The sequence below is a fragment of the Equus asinus genome, chromosome 25, assembly GCF_041296235.1.
Source record: "Equus asinus isolate D_3611 breed Donkey chromosome 25, EquAss-T2T_v2, whole genome shotgun sequence".
NCBI classification, from domain to species: Eukaryota; Metazoa; Chordata; class Mammalia; order Perissodactyla; family Equidae; genus Equus; species Equus asinus.
Window position 1 is genome coordinate 18,380,050 of NC_091814.1, and position 24,124 is coordinate 18,404,173.

Here is a 24,124-nt window from a genome sequence, read left to right on the forward strand (position 1 = left end):
ATGGCAGCAACAGCCAAAGGGCGGCAGAGGGAGGAAGCAGCAAAGGCCTTGGTCAGAAATGGATCCAAACAGCCCTGGAAGATGTCAGAGGGGTCGGGGCAAAGCCTGAGTGTGCAGTGTTGGATTCATTAGGACGGCGGGGCCAAGGAAGTTGAGGTCTATAAGGATCAGACTTAGAAACTGCACAGAGATGGCAAAGCTGTCATAAGGAGTTAGTTTCAGCTCTGACCCCAAAGACTCTGGCCCAGGGGGAGGGGCCCGGCCAGGTCTTCACCCCAACTGGGTGCTGAACTTGCTGTCCAAATAGCCACACCGTTGAGGGGATGGTTGAAGTTCTGTGGGGCCTGGGGAAGTGGCAAGGATGCTGGAACGCTCTGTGCTGCCTGCTCATAACCTTTTCTCCCCGCCTCCCTCTGCTCAGCTTTGTTTCAGGTGGGGACAGATGTTCTAAGGCTACTAGAGGTGGTTGTAGTTGGGGCCTCAGTGACGACTGGCCCCAGTCCTCCCTGAGTGGGTTCCTGGGGAGTGATGTACTGTGGAATCGGGACAGCTGAGGTTGTGGGGTTAATAACTTCTCAACTCCCCTGCCCCTGAGCCAGAGTTACAGGGCACCTTACTGACCCTGTCTACTGCATTAGCTGAGGGAGCACAAAGGATAAAAGGGGCAGCTTAAGGGGAGGCAGGAGCAGGAAAAATACAGAGAGCCATCAGGGTCAGCTGTGGTGCTGAAGGGGCTGGAAATGGAGGGACAAGTTGGACCCCTCCACTCAGCAAGGCCTTGTACAGGCTCTCAAGGGGATCTGGGGCTGGGGGTGGGAGCCTGTACTCTCAGATCTAAGAGTGGGCTGAGCCAGAGAAAGCCCTGCCTGGAGGAGGCAGGAGGCGGGATGGAATGACCACGGAAGATTGAGACGGCTGGGAAATGCCCTCCCCCTCCTGGCACGAGTGGTCTCTGGCTGGCGAGGAGCAACCCGCAATTGCCCCAGCTCCTTTCCTGTACAAGTTCCTCAGCCTCCTCCTGAGGTCTCAGCCCAGCCCCAGGACTCAGCTTGGGAGTGAAGGCAGCAGGATGGTGCTGGGTGCCCGTGCTGGGGGGGAGGGCAAGGGAGGCTCCCCCACGGAGCTTTCAGGGCTGGGTCTGCAGCTGGAGCCCTCGGGAGGATGGGACGTTATCCTTTTGCCTGGCAGGGGCCCCATGGTAAAAGGGGAGCACTGAGTTGGGATGACGAGATCTGAGCCGGACTGCCTCCAGCTCCCTGTCACTTCCCATCTCTAGACCTCAGTTTCCTATTTGGTTGAACCAAACAGTCACGAAGGGTCTCAAGTCCCTTCTAGGCCCAGTAGTCCTGCTCTGCCAAGCCCTTCATTTGATGGTCTCATCTGATCAGTGCAGCAGCCCTGTGTGCAAATGAGACATTATCTCCACTTCAAAGACAAGTGGCGAACAGCGGTTCAGAGAAAAGACTTCCCTGCCAAAGGCTGTGCTGCTAGTTAGCACAGGACTACAACAGGAACCTGGGCTCTCCATGACGCCATCATCTGGATTCTCCCACCACCCCTTTGGCGACTCCACCCCAGGCGGCCGGGAGCTGGAGAGGGAGGGGGCGGGGCACTGGGTCTGGCTCCGCCTCTCCCCCTACCTGCCCATCCTGTTATATCCCAAAGTCTAAGGAAATCCTCTCTTGTTTTCTGACTGATCTCCAGCTCTTGCTATACTGTAAGCCTCTCCTTTTCCTGCCTCCTCCCCCTGCCACAAGGAATCAGCCACGAGCTGACTCCCTGAGTCTAACCTGAGACTTTCTTGCATTTTCAGCCTCCTGCTGATTTCGGCAAAGCCATCTGTTCTCCTCCCCTCCCCTCCCTTCCAGCTCCCTCCCTGTCTCCCCCCTTGCTCAGGAGGCAGTTTAGACCTACAGACAGAAGAAAGTGGAACCCCAACTCTGTTGACTCAGCAACCATATTTCTCCTTAAGCTGATTAGCACTGGAGCAGAAAGGAGGGGAAGCCAGTCACTGCAGCTGGCGCCTGTGCTAGGCAGGGAGTGGTGTGGTGGTGGCAGCACCCGGGCCTAGGGAACCCCGTTTCAGGGAAGGGTTTGGGGGATTTCTGTGCCTCAGGCAGGTACAGGGCCCCCTTGGCAGGAAGAGGGACACTGACGGGCTCTGATTGCCTTGACTGAACTCGTAGCAATGTAGAGTGTAAGAACAGGTCGCACAGATGGGATCATAGGGGTACCCAGGCCTGAGCGGCTTCAGGGGACAAACCCTGCTCTGAGCCCTGAGGGTGATCCAGGAGCAGACACAACCCTGGCTCAGAGAGCCCCCAGTCTGAGACAAAAATGAGACCCAGGGCAGATTCTTCCAGGCAGCTGAAGCCCAGAGTGGAGCTTTGAATGGGGGCAGGAGGCTGGCCCTGAAGTGGGTCTGGGCAGAGGGGAGGGAGGAAGCCTCAGGAGAGGGACGGGGTCCTGATGGACGCAAAGGCCAGGAAGACACAAGAGAGTCTTGGGGGCACTGCAGGGGGGCTCCCCAGCCTCCAAGGGGCTCACATACAGGCTAACAGTGCCCACTCCCTTCCCAGTCCTGTGCTTGGCAGGGGGGGTTGGGGAAGGAGGGGCAGGGGCTACCCCTCAGCCATTCCCCTCCCTGCCCCTCTTTCTTTCCTGGCACCCCTGGCTCCCTGCCCAGCCCGGCCCAGCCCAGCCAGGGAAGGGACACTTTGCAGATAGAGGTCTGTGTCCCTTGCCTTGGTGTCTCCCAGCCCCCAGCCCACAGATCTGTGACCCTTGCCAAGGTGTCTCTCAACCCGCAGACCCCTCTCTCCTCACTGCAATGGCAGTTCAACCACTTGCCTTCCACAATATGAGAGAAAGAGAGTCAGAGACAGACAGAAGGAGCCTGGAGGGCTTGGATCCCTGTGGGGGGAGGTGGTTGGCGATGATTTATTAGCCAGACAAGAATCAACAAACAAGTTCTAACATCTGTTCTCGCCAAACCATTCCTCAGACAACAGCAGCATTGGACCAGGGCCCAGACTCAAAGACTCAGAGGGCCAAGGCAATTAGACTCCAGGAGGAGAAACCAGGGCAGCAGGAGGTAGCAGGGCCCTCCCAGCCCGCTCCCTTAGAGGGTCACCAAGCACTGAGCCATTGGATTCTTGGGGACTCTTGGGAGGGAACCAGCAGGTGCATCCCTCCAAGGAAGCAGACTCCACATTTGTTCGTCCGACCTCCAGGCTTCTTTGTGGGGGGCCTAGACCTGTCAGGGGGACAGGGCTAAGCTGGGATCCAGAGGACGGGAACCAGCACCCAGGTCCCCATGCGATGGAGCTCTGAAAAGCAGCCAGGTTTCCCATCTGAGGAAATCTCTGATATTTCCTTGGAGAAGAGTTAGTGGATGTGGGGTAAGGAAACAGAGCACCAAGCCTTGACCTTGGCCAGGTCACCAGCCCTCTCTGGCTTTGTTTCCTTATCTCCACAGCTAGGGAGTTGGACTGGATCAGTAAGGACAAAGGAGATACTGTTCCTCCTCCCCCCTCACCCGTGGCAGACATCACTAATCAATCATGCTCTTTTCTGCTGAGTTTGGATATGACCTTAACGTCCTTTCCAATGCAGCGCCTTAGGCAGCCACGACCAATGGATTGGAGTTGGCATGCAAGGTGACATCTTTTTGCCATCTTTGCAATCGATGATGGCTGAGGTCCTTTCTAGCTTTGATCACCTCCTGGTTGTTCCATCCATGTGTCCTGAGAGGGTGCTGGGTGTGTGTGAAGGTCTCTGGACAGGATGTTCCAAGCATCCTCCCCCAGCTCAGACTCACCAACTACTGTGGAGGCCCCAGGGGGAGCCACGTCTGTCCTCTGTCCTGAAGCACCTGTCTAGAAAGGTTGTTGGGGAGGGTGTTTCCCCAGCGGGGCTGGGGCTGGTGGGGTGCGGGAGGGCTGTGTCCTGCCATAGAGTTCTCAGAATGCAGTTGCCAGCCACCTGGATTCTGCAGAGAGAAGGACGGTCCTAGGTCACATCATCTACCCTGTGCCTCTTAGGCCTACCTGCAGCCTCGAGGCCTGCAGAGAGGAGGTCTAAACCCCCTCATTCATTCATTCATTCAAGATTTCCTGAGCACCTTCTCTGTGCCAGGCGCTGTGCTAGGTGCTCTGGAAACAGATGAATCAGTCCCAGCCCCTGCCCTCAGGGAGCTCACACTCTGCTGGGGAAGGGGAGACACGTGACCCAGGTGACTACCTGCATGGCAGGTATGTATAAAGCACACAATGGATGCAGTGTCTCAGGTCAGGGAAGTCCTTCCAGAGGAGGAGAAGGGCAAGCTGGTCTTGAAGGATGATTAAAAGGTTGCCGGGCAGTGGGAGGGTGAGCTTGCGGGAAGTCGCTGTAGAGAGAGGGACTGGCTGTGCAAACCCTAGGAGGGTGAAACCACTTGGTGTGTTTGGAGAAATGGGAATAGCTCTGGGAGGACGGGAGTAGCTGGTGGTAACACTTAGGAGATGGGACTGCCCAAGTATGGAGGGCATCCTGGACCAGGCAGCTGTTTTAGAAAGACCATTCTGGCTTCCTTAGGGGTAGATCAGAAGTGGCAAGATTGGTGGTTAGGAGACGAGTTAAGAAGCTCTTGGAAAAGTCCTGATGAGAGATGATGGGGCTGAAAGTGCGGAAAGGAAAAGTATATTTAGGAAGAAACCCAGAAGGAATCTGGCTTGTGGGGGAGTAGGGGTGAAGAAAGGGGAGATGTCAAGGGACCCCTAGGATTCTGGCTTCGATAGCTGGGTGGCTGGAGAGTTACCAGTCCAGATAGGAAACATGGTGGGGAACAATCTGGGCGAGAAGGGTGAGGGCAGTGTTGGTTGTGTTGAGTTCGAGAGGCTGTGGGATGCTGGGGAGCTGAGCAGAAGCCTGGAGAGGTTTGGATAGAGACATGACTGGGGACATCAGCTCTAGGATGGCAGCACGTGGCAGGGCTGTGGGTGACTGTGAGCAGGCACAAGGGCTGAGGGGGAGCCTGGGGCACCAGCAGGGAGGGAGGGTGGGGAAGGGCCTGAGGAGGGGAACAGAGGTTGGGGGGGCTAACACAGTCCATGACATGAGATACCTACTTGGACTTGAAGGGATCATGGATCAGCGAGAAGATGGGAGGTGAGGGGATGGAAGAGGGAGAGGGGGAGTGTGTGGAACGAGGGGGAGGGTGTGCAGGTGCCTCTCCCCTGAGCTCATCTGAGATGACACAAGGGACTCCAAACCCTCCTCTTCAGGACGGCAAGGCCATGAAGGCTGAGGGGAGGGAGCCAGAGCAGGAGAGGCCCAGATGCAGACTGGGGAGGGGAGGATGGGAGGAGCCACGATTCACTGCACAACGTGGGGTCAATGTCAGGTGGGTCTGAAGAGGACCGCTGGGTGAGAGGGACACAGCAAAATGCAGGCTCGGGTCGGGGAAGGCTGAGGGGCCCCCCCCTGGGGCCTCTGTTTTCTCTGTGAGGGAGGGAGTGGGGACCTGACAAAGGAGGGGCAGGTCCCAATGACTCCAGGGAGAGGAGAGGGAGCAATCTCTGGGCCCGTAAAAGGGCTGCCAGCAGCTCAGACCCTCTGACCTTCACCCAGACCAGGCATCCAATCTGAACACCTTCTCCACCCTCCCAGATCTAGCTTTCAGGAAGTCCTTCTTTTGGTCTAACTTTTCCCTGCACCCCCATTCACCTGGCTTCCTGGGACAGGCTTGGACCGGCACTTCCGTAGGACCAGGTGCTGGAGGAGAGACGGCGGGCCCTCCCCCACTGCCGGCGCCTCCACGTCCACGTTCACGTCCACCTCGGCATAGATGTTGCTGGGGGCTTCCCCGGGGCTGCCCCGGCCCATGGCATAGAAGGCTATGGGCTCGTCAGGCTCCTGGTAGATGGGGTTGGAGGGCTTGGGGGGCGGGGCCGGGCGGGGTCGCGGAGCCGGGCTTGTGTAGACTTCGGGGGGCAGCTGAGGTTTAGCGGGGACACGAGGTTTAGGCCTGGGCGGCTGGAAGGGCTAGGAGAAAAGCAGAGGCCGGGAAGGAGAGCGGGTCAGAGAAATGGAGCCCAGGTCACAGCGGGTGCCTAAGTCCCAGCCCGAGCCTCTGTCCCCTGTAGGCCCCGCCCTCCCTCTTGCCCCGCCCCTTATCGCAGGCCTCTCCCTCCTTTTTATCCTGGGCTCCTCCCCTTCCTCAGGCCCTGTCTCCTCCCTCGGCCTTTCCAGCCCAGTAGTACCTCATTTGGCTCCCCGGGACCGTCTTTCTGCGTGAAAGCTGCGGTCTGCTCCTTTTTGAGGATTGGGCTATACTGAGGGTGTGGGTCCTGGCTTTTGTTTCCAGAGTCTGATTCTTCAGTCCTTAGGGAAAGTCCTGCGGGTTCAGGAGTCTGACGGGAAAGAAGGAGGCCTCAGGGACTTGGTGCAGGAGGGATGGCAGGTGGAGTGGGCAGGTGATCCAGGAGGACAAAGTAATCTGGTCCATGGGGAGGATGTAGGGGAGAGGGGCATAGAAATTTGGCCTAGGCTGAGTTCCCTGGGTGAAGAAGAGGGGATGGAGATGGCAAGGAGACCAAGGGGTAGGGAAGTAGCTCTGATCAAAAGCCATATCTAGCATTAAACTTAATTTCATCTGAAACACAGGGCCAGGCCAGTCTCCATTTGTGCCCGTGGTTGTAAAAATGCAACAAGCCATTAGAAGTCTTTAGCCTAAAAGTTTTAGGCCTAGGGATAGATCTCCAAGACTGCTGTGCCTGTGTTTATTTGTGCAGGTGCCAGAGGAGTGCTTTATGCAAATATAAGCTAGATATTTTGGGGGCAGAGAGACTGCCTCAGGGGAGATGAGCGTTACAAGGAGCAGGCTCCTTCCCATGGTCTACGTATGCTTTTAGTTCAGCATTTAGCCCTGGGTTCATGGATGCTCCCCACATGCCCACTGCTTCTGGTGTGCTCAGGCCATACGGCTTTTCTCGTGCTTCTGCAATCCGCCAAGTGCAGTCTCCATCTGGAGGTCTCCAGGCACTGCAGGCTTCAGGGGTCCAAATCAGAATTCTATTTCCCTGCTCCAACCCCCTGCTCTTTCAGCATTCCCTTTATGAATAAACGTCAGCACCTCCACCCTCCTGACCTTAGGAGTCATCTTTGACACCTCCCTCCCTCCCTTCTGCCCCACATCTAATGGAACACAGGGTCTGCTCCTTGCACTGCCTATCTTTATATCTGCACACTTCTCTCCGTGCCCACAGCCACCACCCCAGTGCAAGCCGTCTAACTCCTCCCCCTGCATCCTCTTGCCCTGCTAACCCATTCTCCATTCCAGGGGGCAGAGTGAGCCTGCAGAAATTCCCCCAGCAATCCTTCAGCGGCTGCCTGTTGCTCCAGGATAAAGTCCAAACTCCAGAGAACTTGAATGATAAGACCCCTTCGAGACCCGGTCACAGCTCTCAGCTCCAGCTGGCTCCTCTCACCTCCAGACTTCCCTACACCCTGTTCCCACTGCTGGAGCATTTTCAAGTCTCTGCCTATTTCTCACAAAATTCCATCCAAGAGTTGCCCATAAGCATAGTTCCACAGGGCACACTTCTTTGAATTGACTCCAGTCAAACTCCAAGAAACTGTTCTTGCCCAGGTCACCAGTGACCTCCTCTTCGCTAATCCCATGGTCAATTCTGGACCCATTGGCACTCAGTCTTCCTGGATGCATTTTCTTTGCTTGGTTTCCAGATCATCACACTCTTCTGGTTTTTCTCCTCTCTCTCTGGCTGCTCCTTCTCAATTTTCTTTGTAGGTTCCCCCTCATTTCTGCAAACTCTAACTGCTGGAGACATGGTATTCCTTTCTTTTCCATCTACACTCAATCTTTTTTTTTAGATTTTTAAAAAATTTTATTTTTCCTTTTTCTCCCCAAAGCCCCCTGGTACATAGTTGTGTATTTTTAGTTATGGGTCCTTCTAGTTGTGGCATGCGGGATGCTGCCTCAGCGTGGCTTGATGAGAGGTGCCATATCCACACCCAGGATGCGAACTGGCGAAACCCTGGGCCACCGAAGCAGAGTGCGAACTTAACCACTCAGCCACGGGGTGGACCCCCTACACTCACTCCTGTGGGAGATTTCACCCCCCTGGAGGCTTTGGAATCAATCCATCAATGACATGCTGATGACTCCCAAATATTCATCTCCAGCCCAGACCTGTCCCACACTCCAGACTTACATATTCCAACTGCCCACCTAACATCCTCATTGGGATACTGAATGGATATCTCAAACTGTGCCTGTGGAACCTGACGTCCTGATCCCCCCGCCCTCCCACCCCCCAGACTGGCTCCCCCTAGAGCCTTCCTCATCTCAGTCAACGACAACTCCACCTTTTCACTCTCCTCATCCAATCGTGCAAAAACCCTGTCAGCTCCACCTTCAAAACAGTCCCCGCATTCCACCTCCCGACCCCTCCACCGCCTCTACCACCCTGGTCCAGGCTGCCATCATCTTACCTGAAGTATTCGAGCGGCCTCCATTTGGCCACGCTTGCTCCCCTCTCCCCCAAACTTGCCAGGTCATGTCACTCCTCAGCTTGTAACTGTCTAGTGCCATCTCATGCCACTCACAATAAAATCCCAAATCTATACAAGAGTCTACCAGGGGGCCGGCCCAGTGGTGTAGTGGTTAAGTTCATATGTTCCACTTCGGTGGCCCAGGGTTCGCATCCCAGGTGCCCACCTATGTACCACTTGTCAAGCCACACTGTGGTAGGCAGCCCACATATAAAGTAGAGGAAGATGGGCACGGATGTTAGCTCAGGGCCAGTCTTCCTCAGCAAAAAGAGGAGGATTGGCAGTGGATGTTAACTCAGGGCTAATCTTCCTCCAAAAAATAAAAAATTTAAAAAATTAAAAAAAGAAAAAGAGTCTACAGGGCCCCCTTCCTTCACCTCTCTGCCCTCACCTCCTGCCTCTCCACTCATGCTAGCTTCCTCACTGCTCTGTCTTCTTCAAACACATCAAGCATCCTCCCACCTCTGGGCCTTTGCACTGGCTGTTCCTTCTGTCTAGGATGCTTTGCCTTTAGTCAGCTGCATGGCTCCTTCCCTTACTTCATTCAGGCCTCCATTCGAATGTCCCCTTACCAGAGTAGCCTTCCCTGACGTCCCTGTGTAAAACAGCCCCAATCCTGTCACTGCTTGGTTTTTCTTCTTGGCACTTGCTTCTCATCACTGGACAGAGGATGCCTTATCTGTGTCTTATCTGTATTACATTTTGTCTCTGTCTTCTCTCACTAGAATGTAAGCTCCGTGAAGGCAGGGATAAGTTTGGTCAGTTTTGTTTACTGCTATTTTCCCAATGTGCAGACCAATGCCTGGCACATGGCGGCCCCTGAGCTCTGCCAGAGCTTCCTCCGGCAGGCACTCCCTGATACAGCTCCCTGCCAAGTGAGCTACGTGGCACCCACTCTGTATTCCCTCTCATTTCACGCTCTTCACACTTGATTCTTATTTGTTTGACTTTGCTGCTGGTAAGTAAGCTTTGTGAATTTGGGACCCGTCTGTCTTGTCCATGGCTCTATTTCCAGGGACTGCCAGTACCTGGGACATGCTAGGTACCCAGAAAATATCTCAGATTGAAAAACAAATGGCCCATGTGCCTAGCTGGCCACTCCCAGCCCCTTGCAGCTCTGTGTCGCTGGGCTGGTCTCTAGAGGACCTCTCCCCCAGCACGCATCTTTCTCGAAGGGCTTTACACAGAGATGTGTGGGCAAGGGAGGCAGGGCTGGGTCACCTATTGGGATGAGAAAGCGTCTGGTGCTGCGGTCCTGCAGCCTGGGCTCTGCGTGGGGAGGGGCGCTGGCCTGGGTCCCTGGGGTCAGGGTGAGGGTCAGGGCTGAGGGGACGTACCTGGCGGGCGAGGGGTTCGGTGAGCGTCTCCCCGTAGGGGCTGAGCGGGTAGGCCATGTAGTGCCACAGCAGGTCCTGCAGCCGAGCGTGGGCGCTGTCCTCGCCCAGCACCACGTGGCGCCCATCCCCGAGCTGGGCCAGCAGGAAGTGGCGGCAGCAAGTCCGGCTCCTGGAGGGCGCCAGTTGGGATCAGCCAGACTCCCTCTTCGCGGCCCCAGCCACCAGCATGAGGCGTGACCTCCACCTGCCCAGCGTCAGGGTCTCCCACCCTCAGTAGCCCTGGGGCTGAGCAAAGAGCCCCGCTCCTGAGGGGGGTCAGCATGAAGTTCTGCCCCTCACGAGTCAGTCGGCACCAAGTCCAGTCCCTCGGATTAGCCCGAAGCCCCGCCTCTCACCTGTAAGTCAGTACAAAGGTCACAGCACTCTCGCTGAACCGCACCAAGTAGCATCCCTCAGGCTTGGTCTCCAGCAGCTTCTCTGCCTCCCTGTGGGTGATGGAAAAGAGACAGAACGCTGCTCTGACTCTTCCAATCTTGCCCCCTGTCTGCTTGGCTTTCTAGGGGACCCCCACCCCCAACCAAGCTGGCTGAAGTGGCTAGAGAAGAGGGGAGATGAGAGAGAGAGGATGTGGACACTGCTCTCCCACTGCAGGGACTGGGCATGGACAGGGGCCAGGGTTCCCACCCAGGATGTCTCCCAGCCCTGCATCCTCCTCCTGGCCTCATCCTGGAAGGGCAGCCTGCAGGGCATGTGTGTGCGCGCTTCGGCTGTGGCAACAGGGACGGTAATAGACTTTTAGATTTCAGAAGTCACAAGCTGAACAGAGGAGGCGAACAGAGAGATACAGGAGAAGCAATGCTGAGAAGAGGAGGAGGAGGGAGGAACTGCAAGGGAGGGAAGAAAGAGGGGAGGGCTGGAGAGAGCCCAAGGTTAAGATGGAGGGAGAGAGACCGAGAGACAGACGGGAAAACTATGGGGACTAGAGGCCTTAGAGACAGGAGGGTAATTGAGTCTTAGAGAAGGGATACTGAGGCACAGAAGGGTTGGCCCAGAGCCTTTCCAATGATCTCCCCCAGGAGAGATGCCTTAGTGAATGGCTGGGAACCTGCAGGACTCACAGACTGGACTTGTAGCCTCAATCTTCTCCTGACTGGCTGCAGGACCCAGGGCTTGCCCTTGCCCCTCTTGGGCCTGTTTCCTCCTCTATGACTCACCTCCGGGTGATGAAGCCGTGGAACCAGGCAGGGGCCACCCCGTGCTGCAGGAGCCAGTGGGCCTGGGTCTTCTGGAACCAAGCCAGGATCTCGGCCTGCAGGGACTGGCCTCCTTCCCTCGGCACCTCCTCAGCCTTCCCAGCATTCTCTGGGTTTGAGAAAGCCCCCAGGGCCTGGGTAGGGGAAGAGTTCAAGGAGGAGGACCTTAGAGTTCAATTAGTGAGCCTTCTCATCCTCATACCCAGCCCCTCCTGGGTGCAGAGAGGAAGCTCCCCACCCCCATCCCAGTTGCCTATTTTAGGGTATAATTGTCCAGAAAGTCCTTCCCAAGATCTAACTTAAAGCCCTTCTTCAGCTCCCGCTGTTTTGGTTTCCAGGGAATTTCCTTCCACTTCCTTCTGGGTCCTGAGGGCCTTTAATCTGGTAGCAGTGAGCCGTTAAACTGTGCTTAAATGGGGGTAGGGCCTTCCAGATGGGCAGAAAGTCCGTTCCTGACCTGAGGGATGAAGGGAGATGATGTAGGAGGTCACCACGGGGGCCAGAAGGAGGGAGTGCTCATCCTACAGTAGGAGAGACTGAGCTGGTTCGGAGAGGGGATTTCCTGATGACTGGGTGGGTGAGAAGGCCTGAGATGTGGATGCACTGGGCAAATGACAGAGATGCACACGCCTGCTTCTGGGGCCCAATACACCGTACCCTGGTCACCTGTGGACTCAGCCAGAACTTCCGGGGACAGAGTGAGTTGGCAATTCAGCAAATGAAGGAGGTACCCTCCTCTCCTTTCCCTCCCTTTGTGCCCTTAGCCCTGTTGGCAGCCCCGGATCATTCTTGCTTTCTCCCTGTTGGCCTCTGTCCTTCTGCAAGTCCTCATCCCTGGGAGGGTGGGAGCAGACGAGGGAGTTGCACCCCCCAGGTTCCCACTCACCACAGCATGGACAGCCGGGGCCCTGGGGCTGGGCTGGGCTTCCTCTGCCTTCGGGGCCTGGAATCTGGGCCCCGGAAGTGAGCCCAGGCCCTGGCAGCTCCTGCTGGTCAAGTTCAAGGGCTGGAAGGTGCTGAAGGTTGGGGCAGGGGTTTCACGACTCCCTGTTAGCATAAAGAGGACAGCTGGGGTTTCTCAGTGAGGGACTGCCTCTCTCACCCGGCCCCGGGGCCCAGAGGGGCCCTGCATGCCTCTGACCAGGGACCCGGAGGACACGGACGGTCATGAGAGCAGGAGAAAGGCAGGAGGGACAGCAGGGGGCATTTCTCAGGGCAGAGGAGTAAGGAGCTAGGAGGCCCAAAGGGGCTGGGGCGGCAGAGGGGCTTGTCACGGAAACTGGGCACCAGGAAGGAGAGCTGGGAATTCAGCTGGCCTCCCGGTGGCCCGGAAGTCCCACGATCTAGGAGAGGAGGCAATCTCTTCAGGGCAGGCCCCTCTTCTGGCCCAGGATCCTCTACCTCCCACCCTGCTTCATCCTCCTTTTCCCTCCTCTCGCCCCTCTAAGAAGCGCTCAGCAGCCCCTGTCACCTTGGTCCTGAGGCCTGAGTGGACCTGGATCCCCAGAGAAAGAGAAGGGGTGGTGGACACCCTGGCAGCTCTGGCTTGGGGTGTGGCCCCTCACCCCTGAAGTGGGAGCTCAGGCACGGAAGAGAGCAGGGGAGACGAGGGTCTTGATGTCCCCTCCCACCCACATTCTCCAACTTCACACTTACCTTGGGGGCATATCTGGGTCAGGGGGAACTCCATGGGGGCAACCTAAGAAGGGAGCCCCGGAGCAGGGTGTGTGTGTGTGTGCTCTCAAAGGTGTGCACACTCAGCAACCCATCTTTCCTCTCACCCCAGCCCCCAGGGCAGGAAGTGTCACCTCGCCCACAGCCCAAACTCTGCTGGAGGACCCACGTCATGGAAAGCGTAAGACAATTGTCCCTCCCCCGGAAGCCAGGCAGCCAAAGGTGGTGGTGGTGTGGTGGTGGTATTTGTGTCACTCTGTGTTTGGGTGTTGGGAAGTCCTTACTGCTATCTGACCCTAGCCCTCCTGGTTCTTTCTCCACTCCCTCACTCCAAACTGGGACTTCCCTTTCTTTCTCTCTCTCTCTCTCTCACTCTGTCTCTCTGTCTCTCTCTCTCGGCTTCTGTTCTGAGCAGTGGCAAAGGGGATGTCAACCTCAGAACGATAAGCCCTATAGGGTGCTTGGGCTTCGAGTTCCTCTGAAGTTCATACTCAGGATTATACTCTTAGGACACACGAAGAGGGAAGGGGGCAGGGCTGCAACAGGAAGGATGTGGGTTAGACTTCTGGAAGGACTTTTTGAGGTCATACGAAATCTGTGAGACAAGGGGATAGAGAGGAGGGGTCCTGGCTTTGTCCTCCAGCAGGTAATGGAGCTGGGTTAGGGCAAAACCAGGCAATCCTGGAGGAAGGGAGGCGGAATTTCCTCCAACTAAGCTGGTCATTATTCATAGCAACACTCTTAGTAGTTGTTAATAACATTAGTGCTGACGTCTTAAACTTACTCTGTGCTTACACCTCCTGCCTCACCAGGGGACCAATCCCATTTCTCTCTCATTTGCTCCTCACAAATGAGAAGGGGACAGGGAATATTATCCCCATTTTCCAGAAGGGTAAACAGAAGCTCAGAGAAGTTAAGTGCCATGGCCAGGGTCCTTCAGTGTCTCAGAAGTTGGTGGCGGAGTTGGGACTAGAAACTAGATCTTCTTTTACTAATTTTACTGTGGTTTAGGCCAATAGTCTGTGGCTATGTGCCAGGCCCGGTACTTGGGGCTGAGAACCCAGAAAGAAAAAGGATCTTGCCACAAGATGTCAGGTAGGGGAGATGACTTGCCAACAGACACTTGTCAACGGTTGTGGTGAGTTCATGGTGTGGGCTGCTGCTGTGGGAGCCCACCTCAGATGCTCCTCATCTAGCCTAGCGTGTGTGCATGTGTGTATAGGGGGTTGGGGTGTCAGAAAAGGAGACCGAGCTGAACTGAGGAGGATGAGTAAGGCTGAAGAAGGTGGGGAAAGGTGTTTTAGCTGAGGGACCAGTGTGTGCAAATGCATGCAAGAAGGAAATGGCATAGTGCATGGGCTAGCTGCCGGGGAGTGTGTGACTAGAGCAGAAGCTGGCTTGGTGGCTGCCAGCAGTAGTTTACGCAACTGGAGAGGACCAGGGCTGTGTTACATGCCGCCTTGTGCCCAGGAAGGAGTTTGGACACCAGATGCTCAGCCTGGAGAGCTACTTCCCCACCAGCTCTGGGCAGGGAACCACTGGCGCAGTCACACCCACGCCCCTCCCTGAGCTGCCTGCTCCCTCTTCCCTTCCTTACAAACTGTGGCCTTACCCTTGGTTCCAGCCCCCAGGGGTTGGAAATGAGACAGAGGTGCCTTAAAGATCGTCCACAAATGCTTCAGAGTTTGGGACCTGGAGAGGAAAGTCACTTGCCCAGCATTCACAGTAAGTTAGAGGAGGAGCTGAACCTCCTGAAAATCAGTTTGATAAAGCCAATTTATTGAGTAGTCTCAATTCAGTAGGGCTCAAATCTGACATGGTTTTATTTTTCTGCAGTCACTACTTTCAACCAGGCTCTGCTCTCTTTCTTACTCTGTAACATCTTGAGCAGATGCTATAATTTCCACTCACTTTTAAGCATTGAGAGTTCAATTTAGTCCATTTTAAAACTCCAATATCCAATCACATATCTGTGATTTGAACTTCTTTTCCTTCCTCCCCTCTCCCACCCTGTTCCCCTGGCCAGTGGCTGAGGGAGTTGGAGTGGGGAGGGGACATGGTCTGCTCTCCTCCTCCCCAACCCTCTGAGGCTGGGGCAGAACTGGGAGGAGAGGAGGTAGAGGGGCATCTGTTTGTTATCTATTGCTATGTAACAAATTGCTGCAAGCTCAGCGGTTTAAAACAACACACATTTAATATTTCACAGTTTTTGTGGGTCAGGAGTCTGAGGACAGCTTAGCTGGGTCCTCTGCTCAGGGTCTCACAAGGCTGCAATCAAAGTGACTGCCAGGCTGCGTTCTCGTGTGGAGGTGTGACGGGGGAAGAATCCTCTCCCAAGCTACTCAGGTTGTTGGCAGCATTCATTTCCTTGTGGGTGCAGGACTGAGGTCTCCGGCTTCTTCCTGGCTGTTGGCTGGAGACTGCCCTCAGCTCCTAGAAGCCGTCCTCAGCTCCTCGCCACTTGGGCTTCCTGATGTAGCTGCCTAGTTTTTTTTTAAGTCAGATGGAGAAAGAGCCTCTAGCAAGATGAACGCTACAATCTAATGTGATCGAATACACGTAATTACTTATACCTTTGCCATATTCCATTGGTTAGAGGCAAGTCGCAGGTCCTACCCACACTCATGGGATTACACAAGGGCGTGAACATCAGGTGGCAGGGATCATGGGAAACTACTTTAGAGTCTGTCTGTCACATAAGATTCATGTCTTATGTCTTATGTCACTAGTCACCTGTTGGAGTGTAAGAGGCCTGACCTCGCTCTGGCCTGTGGCTGGTGGTGGCCTCTGCTTTCCAGAGGCACTGCTCAGCTTTGATCTGTGTGGGTCCATCACCCAGAATCCTCTCAGGGGCAGCCTACTGGGTTTCCCTTCAGCCCAGCCAAGAGCCCCATCCCATCCCTCTTTGAATGATACATCGCTTCTCCTGGCCAGCAGGGCAGTCCTGTGGCTCTTGCTTTTGACCTCTCCTGAAGCCATGGAAACTGCTGGGTCTCCTTCTAACCATTCCAAGATCTTTGGGGAGGCGGGGCTGCCCATCCTCATTTTTCTGGGTCCGCTGCACCATATTCCTCTTCTTTTGTTCTCACAGGCTGCTCTAGCAATTCTCCAACCTTCAGAAACCTCCAGGTAAGAAGTTCTTGGTTCACGAAAGCCAGTCAAATTCTACAGGGCACCTGTAGTATCAGTTGTCTTGTCCGTTGCTGATTCTCCGGCCCCTGGAACTGTTCCTGGCATGTTGTAGGTGCTCCATGGTAATTCGTTGAGTGAATGGATGATGAATGATCTCCCTCACCATGCTCTGCACGGAAAGCATGGTAGGCTCAGCAGATATCAGCTAGGGAGCAAGATGCTCGTGTCCTCTTCTTCAAGCCCTCCTCCCATGACAGTGATTCCTTGAGCACCCCTCCTTCACATGGTTTGGAAGTGTAGCATCAGTTAGTATAGGCAATGTTATGCTGAGGTACCGATGAACCCTAAAATCTCAGCAGCTTAACACAACAGAAGTTTGTTTCTCACCTCTGCGAATTACACAGTAGATCTGGGCATTTCTTCAGGGAAGCTGTTGCCCAGATGGTGGCTCAGCCTTTGAGGTTGCCTGAATATTGTGGTGCTGCTATATCTACACACCTTTCCACAGTCGCTGTGGCAGGGGAAGAGGAACACGAACTGCACACTGCTTCCTAAATGCTCTTCTTGTCTCTGGGAATGAAACACGCTCCTTCTGCTAACACATCATTGGCCAAAGCGGGTCACACGGTCATGCCTCATTTCAAGAGTCAGAGATGTGTATTCTTTCATATGCCCAGAAGGGGAGGAGAGCCAGCTATATTGGTGAGTCCCAATCATGACTACTAGAGTAGGGAAGCATCCCAGCTCAAGTATCCAGTCTTGAGGACAACATTGGCAAGTGTCTCAGCAGGGCCCAAGGCAAGAATCAAAGTATGATACCTTCTTTGGGAGGTATGAGCTCAGGGTGGGGAGGATGAGGAAAAGAGAAGTGAAGCAAAAAAAGATGCAAAACAATGTTACTGCATTGGTTACCACTTCAAAACGAACTGCAAAGAGAAGCAGCCAGTTGCCAGACAGGCATTTTCACTTGACAAAGAGGACTTTCTCCAGACAGGGTGCAAGGTGAAACCACCCCTTGGAGGAATTCTCAGAGGGCAGAAAGGAGGAGGAATTTATCTTGCCGGCTCTCTCTTGCTTCCCACTTCCCATTGCTCAAGGTTATGCCATAGGCAGAGGTTGCATCCCCTGTACCTTGGTGTCCACTTAGGAAGCCAGATTCCATGGCCCATAGTGTGGTATTTGATATTAATCGGAATTGGAGTGGTGACTCAGAGAGATAGGCTCAACATGTCGGGTGTGAAGACCACGTATTTCTAGCCCTTCAGCTTGGACTCCATCAGCTCAGGCCACAAGGAAGGGCTCTGATAAAGGTGGCAGTGGTTTGGAAGGCAGGCAGCCCTTTGGAAATAAAGAGTCAATGAAAAGAATCTCAGGAGGTGTACCAGTTTGTGTCCAACACAGTCCACCCCTTGTGCCCTCTCATTATGTTCAGCCTTTATACTACAATATAGGGCTTACAGTTGTTTTGTACAAACAGAGACATCCTTACTTATTCTCCAAGAATGGAGCTACAGGTCCAATCAGTTACATGGCTCCCTTCAAGGTGGAGGTCAAGAGTGTTTTCCTCAAAGACTGAGGCAAGAGGATTAGCAAAACAAGCTACAATCCTCATAGTTGTAACTGGTCCAGCGGCTCTAATTGATAGTCATCGTCTCCTTCTTCTACTACTCATTCTAGATGCCCCCTCCTTCAGTTAGCATTTCATCTGGTCTGGGTTGTTTTCCTGGTAGGGTGATCCAGACCTTCATTCCCAAAAAGTGTAGACCCCTAGTTGGCCTGCTCTTGTTGGTTGTTGTAGCTACCCATTGACAGTCATCACCAGGCATGAAAGTACTGAGAGATGCCCCAGAGAGTCCCTGGGTACCAGACATTCTCCCTGCCCCCATTGTGCAGCAGCCATCCTGTCTCCACATGGTAACCAGGATCGATTATCCTAGCCAGTATGAGAACTTTCTTCCTTTACCTGTTGGTCCACTACATGAGGAGCCCAAAGTGGATGGGTCGTAGTTGCAGCTTCCAGTTTAGTAGAATTCTTACGATGTCATTTGGTAGAAATCATCTCCCTCTGTTAACTAGGACCTCTAATCTGGAAGATCCCAAGATTATGGTGAAGGGAATCACAAATTCAGAAATACGTCACTGGATGTAATAGCGAGAGGAACCATTTCCAGTTCCAACCCCTGGTACCCCCATCTGGGTATTCTGGTTATAGGGGACTGCATGTTTTTGTCCCCCCCAAATTCATATATTGAAACCCTAACTCCCAATAGAATGATATTAAAAGATGGGGCCTTTGAGAGATAATTAAGTCATGAGGGTAGAGCCCCCATGATGGGATTAGTGTCCTTATTAGAGGAGGAAGAGAGCTCGCTCCCCTCCTCTCCATTATGTAAGGATATAATGAGAAGATGGCCATCTGCAAACGAGGAAGACTGTCATCACTAGACATAGAATCTGCCAATGCCTTGCTCTTGGACTTCCCAGCCTCAAGAACTGTGAGGAATAAATGTTGTTAAGTCACCCAGTCTATGGTATTCTTGTTATAACAGCCTGAGCTGACTAAGACAGGGACACAGTACCGTATCATGAGCACTGGTTTACGGGATACACTCCATCTTGGAGGAGAGAACTCCAACTCGACATGGTTTCCCAGATGGTGCTTTCCTGAGCCTTTGACAGGTCATTCTATCATTCTATCAAGTTGACTAATTTTGGGTGATGGGGTCGGACTAGTAAATCCTGTGGTCATGAGCCTGTGGTGTGCCTCTTTGCTGTAAAATGGGTTCTTTGGTCTGAGGCACTGTGATGTGGGATACCACATTGAGACATCAGGCATTCTGTAAGCACACAGGTGGTGCTGGAGTTTGCACTGATTCTGGTAAGGACAAATCACTGCCCCCTCAATACCGGGGGTCTGATATAATCAACCTACCACCGTGTAGCTGGATGTTTTCTCCCCCTACTGGGGAGTAGCACCATATACACAGCTCAGAGCCAACTTCTGCCGCGAGCAGCCTGGGCACTCAGCAGTAGCTCCTAAAGTTGGTGAGAGGGCACCGTGATCTTGAGCCCATGCTAAGCCTCCATCTTGCCACCACGTCCACTATGCCAGCACTAGGGTGACTGATGACTGAAGAGAAGGGCTGGCTGACAGTCACAGGATGAGTTATCCTGCCCGATGATTGTTCAGTGCCTCCTCTGTGACGGATGCTCCTTGGTGGACATTAACGTGAGTCTCAGAGATCTGCTCCCTTCCTGTGTGTTTCCATAGGTCCATCTACGAGGGCTGGGTCTCAGGTGAGGCAGTGCACGATAGGGCATGAGGTTTAAGGAAGCCTTCACTCTTAGGATCATGGAAATGTACCCCAGTCCTGGCCTTGCCATACGCTTATCTCTTTCCCAGACCCCCTTTGCTTCAACTTTTCATTTTGCTCTTTCCAGGACTCTGACCAACTGACAAAACCATTTGCCACTTACTAGTAATCCATGTGTATCCTTCCTCTGGACTATCTCTCCCTATACACAAAGTGGATGACCAGATGTACGCTAGAGAGGATTTCCCTTTATCACTGTCCTTCAGAGATGACCTGAGTGGGACCATAATTCTAGCACATCCGTCAGTTGGTTATAGGGAACGCCCACGAGGCCATAAATGTGGGTTGAAAAAGAAGTACTGCAACAGAGGCAGGTGATTTGGGGTCCGGGCCGCCTGCTCATGCAATTTCCTTACACATTCTGGGCTAGCTCAAGCCTGATCCAAATGTGTCACTCCCATCACACAGTGGATTACTGCTTTGCCGTCCAACTTTAGGACTCGTGTATCGGACGCATGGATTCAGCTTTTGGTGGGCAGCTCCGGTTGAATGGTCGCTTGGTGCCCATTGGTCAGGCACTCAGTCTCTATAGCATTCCAGTAGCTGTTTTTCAGATGTGATTCTTTGCCAGAGAGGGTATGACCTTGTTCCAGAACCGCAGGGTATGTGGTACACTTCTCCATTGGAGCTTGCCCGAGACTCCACACAGCATCCTTATCCACCACTGGACACGCTGGATCACAGGCCCAGGAGGCAGAGCAGCTTGTCCATAGCTTGGACCTGCTGCAGGGGCCTTTCTCGCTCTGGGACTTACTTGAAGCTGGCGGTCTTCTGGGTCACCCCGTAAGTAGATTGAAGTGATGTTCCCAAGAGCAGCCCACCTTGTCTCCCAAATCCAAAGAGGCCAGATAAACACTCTACCTCTTCCTTTGTGCCAGGAAGTGCAAAGTGCAGCATCTTGTCCCTCATGACAAGCCCCAGAGCAGGGCTTTGGAAAAAGATGGTGACCAAGGGAACCTGAGGAGTTCTGTGTCCGACAGAGCAAGGATATTACACGCTGTTGGCCATACCAATATCTGTCTTCTCTTTTTCATTCCAACTAACTGCTTTCAGAGAACAAAACTGATGAGTTTTTATTTTTACCATCCTGCCCTCTGTGTCCAGGCTTTACCAATAGCCCGCCATTACTTCGTATAATCAATTACTATTTGATAAATAACTGCCAACGACTGGCCTGGCCTTATTTGAGGATTACCTGGTACCATTTTACAGGTGAGAAAACTGAGACCAAGGTCAAGAGACTTAGCTTCAGTCACACAATGAGCACGTTGGTCTGAACCTGGGGCTTCCAACCTGGGACTTCGCGGCCCTGGGGGTGAGGAGATTACAGCCTTCATGAACCAAGTGTTTGCCACAAGCAAGCCCTGTGCTAAGTGCTGTACAGGTGTGAACTCGCATACCCTTGTAACAGGCTCACAATAAAAGTAGATGTTCTGATTATCACCCCCAGTTTACAGACAGCGCATCTGAGACTTAGGGAGGGTCAGCGAATTGCCCAAGGTCACCCAGTCAGAACGAGGAGGTCTGGCTTCAGATCTTGGGATCTCAACTGCTAGCCAACACAGACGCCAAGGAGTTAGGGACACAGGCCCACACGGATGGGTGGGCACTACTTAACTGCTTTCCCACGGAATGATTTCATGTGAAAGATACAGGAGGGGAGCAGAAAAGGAGCAGCTTTCAAAGCCTTTAACTATTGCCAGGACAAAACAGCCCTGTATGGAGTTCCCCTGAGAAGACCAGGCCATTCAAGCTTTAAGAAACCAGAATCCAGGAAGGTTTTCTACCCACCAACTCAAACTCTACCCTTTGAATAACCTGTGCTTTGTAGCAATTTCAACCCAAAACATGGACTTGTTTACAGAACCATGGTATCTTTGCACATAGTTTTTTGTCCAGCCGAACGTGCTTTGCTGACATCATGAATGATCGTGACACATGCCCACATGCTCCTGAAAGAGGCAGTGATGTTTCAGATTCCACATGATGCCTTTTATCCTAACAGCTTCAGGCATTTGCAGAACCAAAAGCGTCACTTTATAGTTACTCTCCTTGTATCTATTTAGTCAACAGTCTTCTCTGCCTGCAGTATACCAAACACGCTGGGGGCGAGGCATGCAAAAGTAAACACAAAGTCAGCCACCTGTTCTTCTGGAGTTGACGTCTGGGTGAGAAGAAATACCCACAGCATATTAACCTTTTAGTGCCTCTTACTTCACATTGGAAACCAGTAGATAACGAAAGGCGTGGCCTGAAACTGAGCAACCATGAGCTGAAATGGTCAGCCTTGGCCTTGACCTCAACAGCCTCTTTTTCCCACGGGTCTGCATGTGTCTGGCTGGCTTTCTAAATCCCAGCTTTATTATAGAATTGGCACATGAATTTATAATGAGCCAGCCCTAGGAAAATTGTTTCTGTTTTTCTGAAGGTATGAAAAAACTCCTCTATAAAATAATATGTCATATAATAATACATTCAATTTTTAGAAAATTATAAGGCCTTTTGCGAATGTAATACTAGTATTGATATTGATAAATTAGATCAAGTGCTTGGTTTTTAATGTATTATAGCGGGCTCAAAGAGTGACTGACTTACCTGAGCGAATGAATTAATGGCAGAAGAAATAGGTTTTTGTTTCTCTTCTTCATTCTTTTCCACTCTGAGGTGGAAACTTTCTCTTATTTATGTTGAATTCCCAGTGCCTGGCAAAATGCTGGCATGTGGGAGATGCCCGATAACTATGTATTGACATGTTGAGAAAATTTTTAAGGAGAAAAGAAAGCTTTCAGAGAATAAAAAACAGCCTTGCCAGGCAGAGGTGGCTCCATGTTGACGTCTCCCCGACTCCCCACACTTATACAATTGTCCCCTTCACAGGCCACTCTTGTGCAGTGCTGCATGCGTCTCCTCACGCACAGTCGCAGGCTGGCCTCGGTCTCGTGGTGGATGTTTTTCATCCTCGTGCACACCTGCGCCTGCTGTGGGCATCTGCATGGATGAGAGTGTCAGAGGAAAAGGAGGGAATTGACTGTGGAAAGGGAATAGAAGTTGGGGTCTGTTTGAGCCCCTGCTCCACTGCTTACTGGTGCTGTGACCTGGGGCAAATCCCATAGGTCCTCTGAGCCTCAGTTTCCGCATATGTAAAAATGGGGATAACCCAGCCCAAGCCATTGTATGTAGAAAATGTGACTCATGCAATGTTTCATCAACCGGAAAAGGCTGCTACACTCGGGCATCATCACTTTATGTTTCATAGCAATAGAGTATTAATCAGAACTGGAGGTCCATCTGGACGGCCCATTCAACAGAGTCGAGCCCTCCCTTGATGAGTCAGGCAGCCTAGGGTCTGAGGATGCAGCCGCAGAGATGCGCAAGGCCTTTGCTGTCTGGAGCCTTCATTCTGGTGGGGGAGAGAAAGAGAAACTTGTGAACGAATAAGAAAGATGACTTCAGATCGTGATATGAGTTATGAAGACGATAATGCAGAGCAGATGCTGCTTTTGAAGGCCTCTTCTGAGGAGGTGACAGAAACATTAACCCACTGACCGGGTGAGAAGGAGCCAGACTTTCAAGGTTGGGGAAAGTCTCGGAACAGAGGGAGCTGGAGGGCAGTGGCCTGGAGCACTGAGGCTCAGTCACAGGGTCAGGCCCCGAGGCAGCTGCGTGCCTGCTGGCTGCCGCCCTCAGCCTGCCAGCAGCCCAGGGGCCAGCGTGGCTCCCTGGTAGGCGCCTGTGTGTGCCCCGCCTTTCCCACACCAGCCACACAAGCTCTGAGGAGGTGGGGGGCGGGCAGAAGGGGCCTGAAAGGTATTGGGGAAGATGGAAACAAAGAAAACAGGCAGAAAGGAGGGATGTGTGTTGGGGGGCTGCACAGGTGTCTCCAGCTCAGATGTCTGCCCACCCAGCCCAGATTCTGCAGAGAATTCCAGAATCCTGGTCACCCCACCTTGGGATTCTGCCTTTTGGACAGTGAGGACCCTGGGGATGGACTCTCCCTCTCCAAACCCCTTGCCTGGGTGTGAGGACACAGGAGGATTAGCACTGCTTGGTGTTGACTGTCCACCCCCCGGCCCCCTCTCATCAGTCATCTCCATTTCTACTTGAAGAGAGTCACACAGGAGGGCAGCAGGTCTGAGTGTCAGCACTCAAACACCTGATTGCCATCTTCTCCACAACCTGCCATTTAATTGGTCACCAGGTGGTGGAGGTGTGGTCTCCGCACAAGCCCGTCAAACGCCAGGGCTCTGCCCTGTGGGGCTGGGGTTCCGTGGTGCCCAGCCCACTTCTGGAGACCATGCCTACCACTTTGACACACTCTGGGACAATCCCAACGAAAGCATTCTTCACCTTTACAATGGGATCACTCACTCTTCTTGTGTGGAGCCTGGGCCCACGCCAGCAGCCCTGGCAGGCGGAGGGTCCTCTCAGACCCGTGTACAGCTGACTCCTTGCACAACTGCTCTGTGCAGACGCAGACCAGGTTACGGGACCGCCAGGAATCTCCTGCCTTTCCATCGGAGAGATGTCTCTTGGAAGAGCCTGAGCCTCTTGGAGGCTGTGACTGTCCCTTGCCCTGGTTCGTATCTTCATCCCCCTCCACCCTTCGGCTTAGGTCAACCGGGGCAAGTTCCTGGATCTCTCCAAGTTGCTTTGTCTGGAAAATGGGGGAAGAATCCCTCTTTGGAAGGGCAGTTGAGGGATTCCGTCAGCAAACGGTGCTGAGCCCAGCAGGGGGCTGTCTGAGATGTGGCAGGAGCTTAGGTATTTGTTCCCTTTTTTCCAGCCAGCGCCTGGCCCTGTG

The 24,124-nt window shown here is 53.4% G+C and overlaps 1 protein-coding gene across 4 annotated transcripts in view; it reads right to left on the reverse strand.

Moving 5' to 3' along the window:
- SH2D2A (SH2 domain containing 2A) overlaps positions 1–12,972 on the reverse strand; it is a 16,518-nt gene extending 3,546 nt beyond the window's left edge. For 2 of the 4 annotated variants that reach the window (XR_006519535.2, XM_044757781.2), the window contains exons 1-8: positions 12,800–12,955; positions 12,030–12,190; positions 11,105–11,277; positions 10,286–10,375; positions 9,891–10,059; positions 6,243–6,392; positions 5,707–6,024; positions 3,821–3,991 (exon numbers count right to left, since the gene is read on the reverse strand). Coding sequence is in view for 3 of the 4 variants with exons in the window: in XM_044757781.2 (XP_044613716.1) it covers positions 3,824–3,991; positions 5,707–6,024; positions 6,243–6,392; positions 9,891–10,059; positions 10,286–10,375; positions 11,105–11,277; positions 12,030–12,190; positions 12,800–12,833 (1,263 nt within the window). In the remaining variant the exon portion in view is untranslated. Of the gene's footprint in view, positions 1–2,894; positions 3,992–5,706; positions 6,025–6,242; positions 6,393–9,890; positions 10,060–10,285; positions 10,376–11,104; positions 11,278–12,029; positions 12,191–12,799 lie in introns of those variants that run through there. The other 2 variants (XM_044757780.2, XM_070498164.1) reach the window with 2 other exon arrangements.
- Between the last annotated feature and the right edge of the window lie 11,152 nt (positions 12,973–24,124).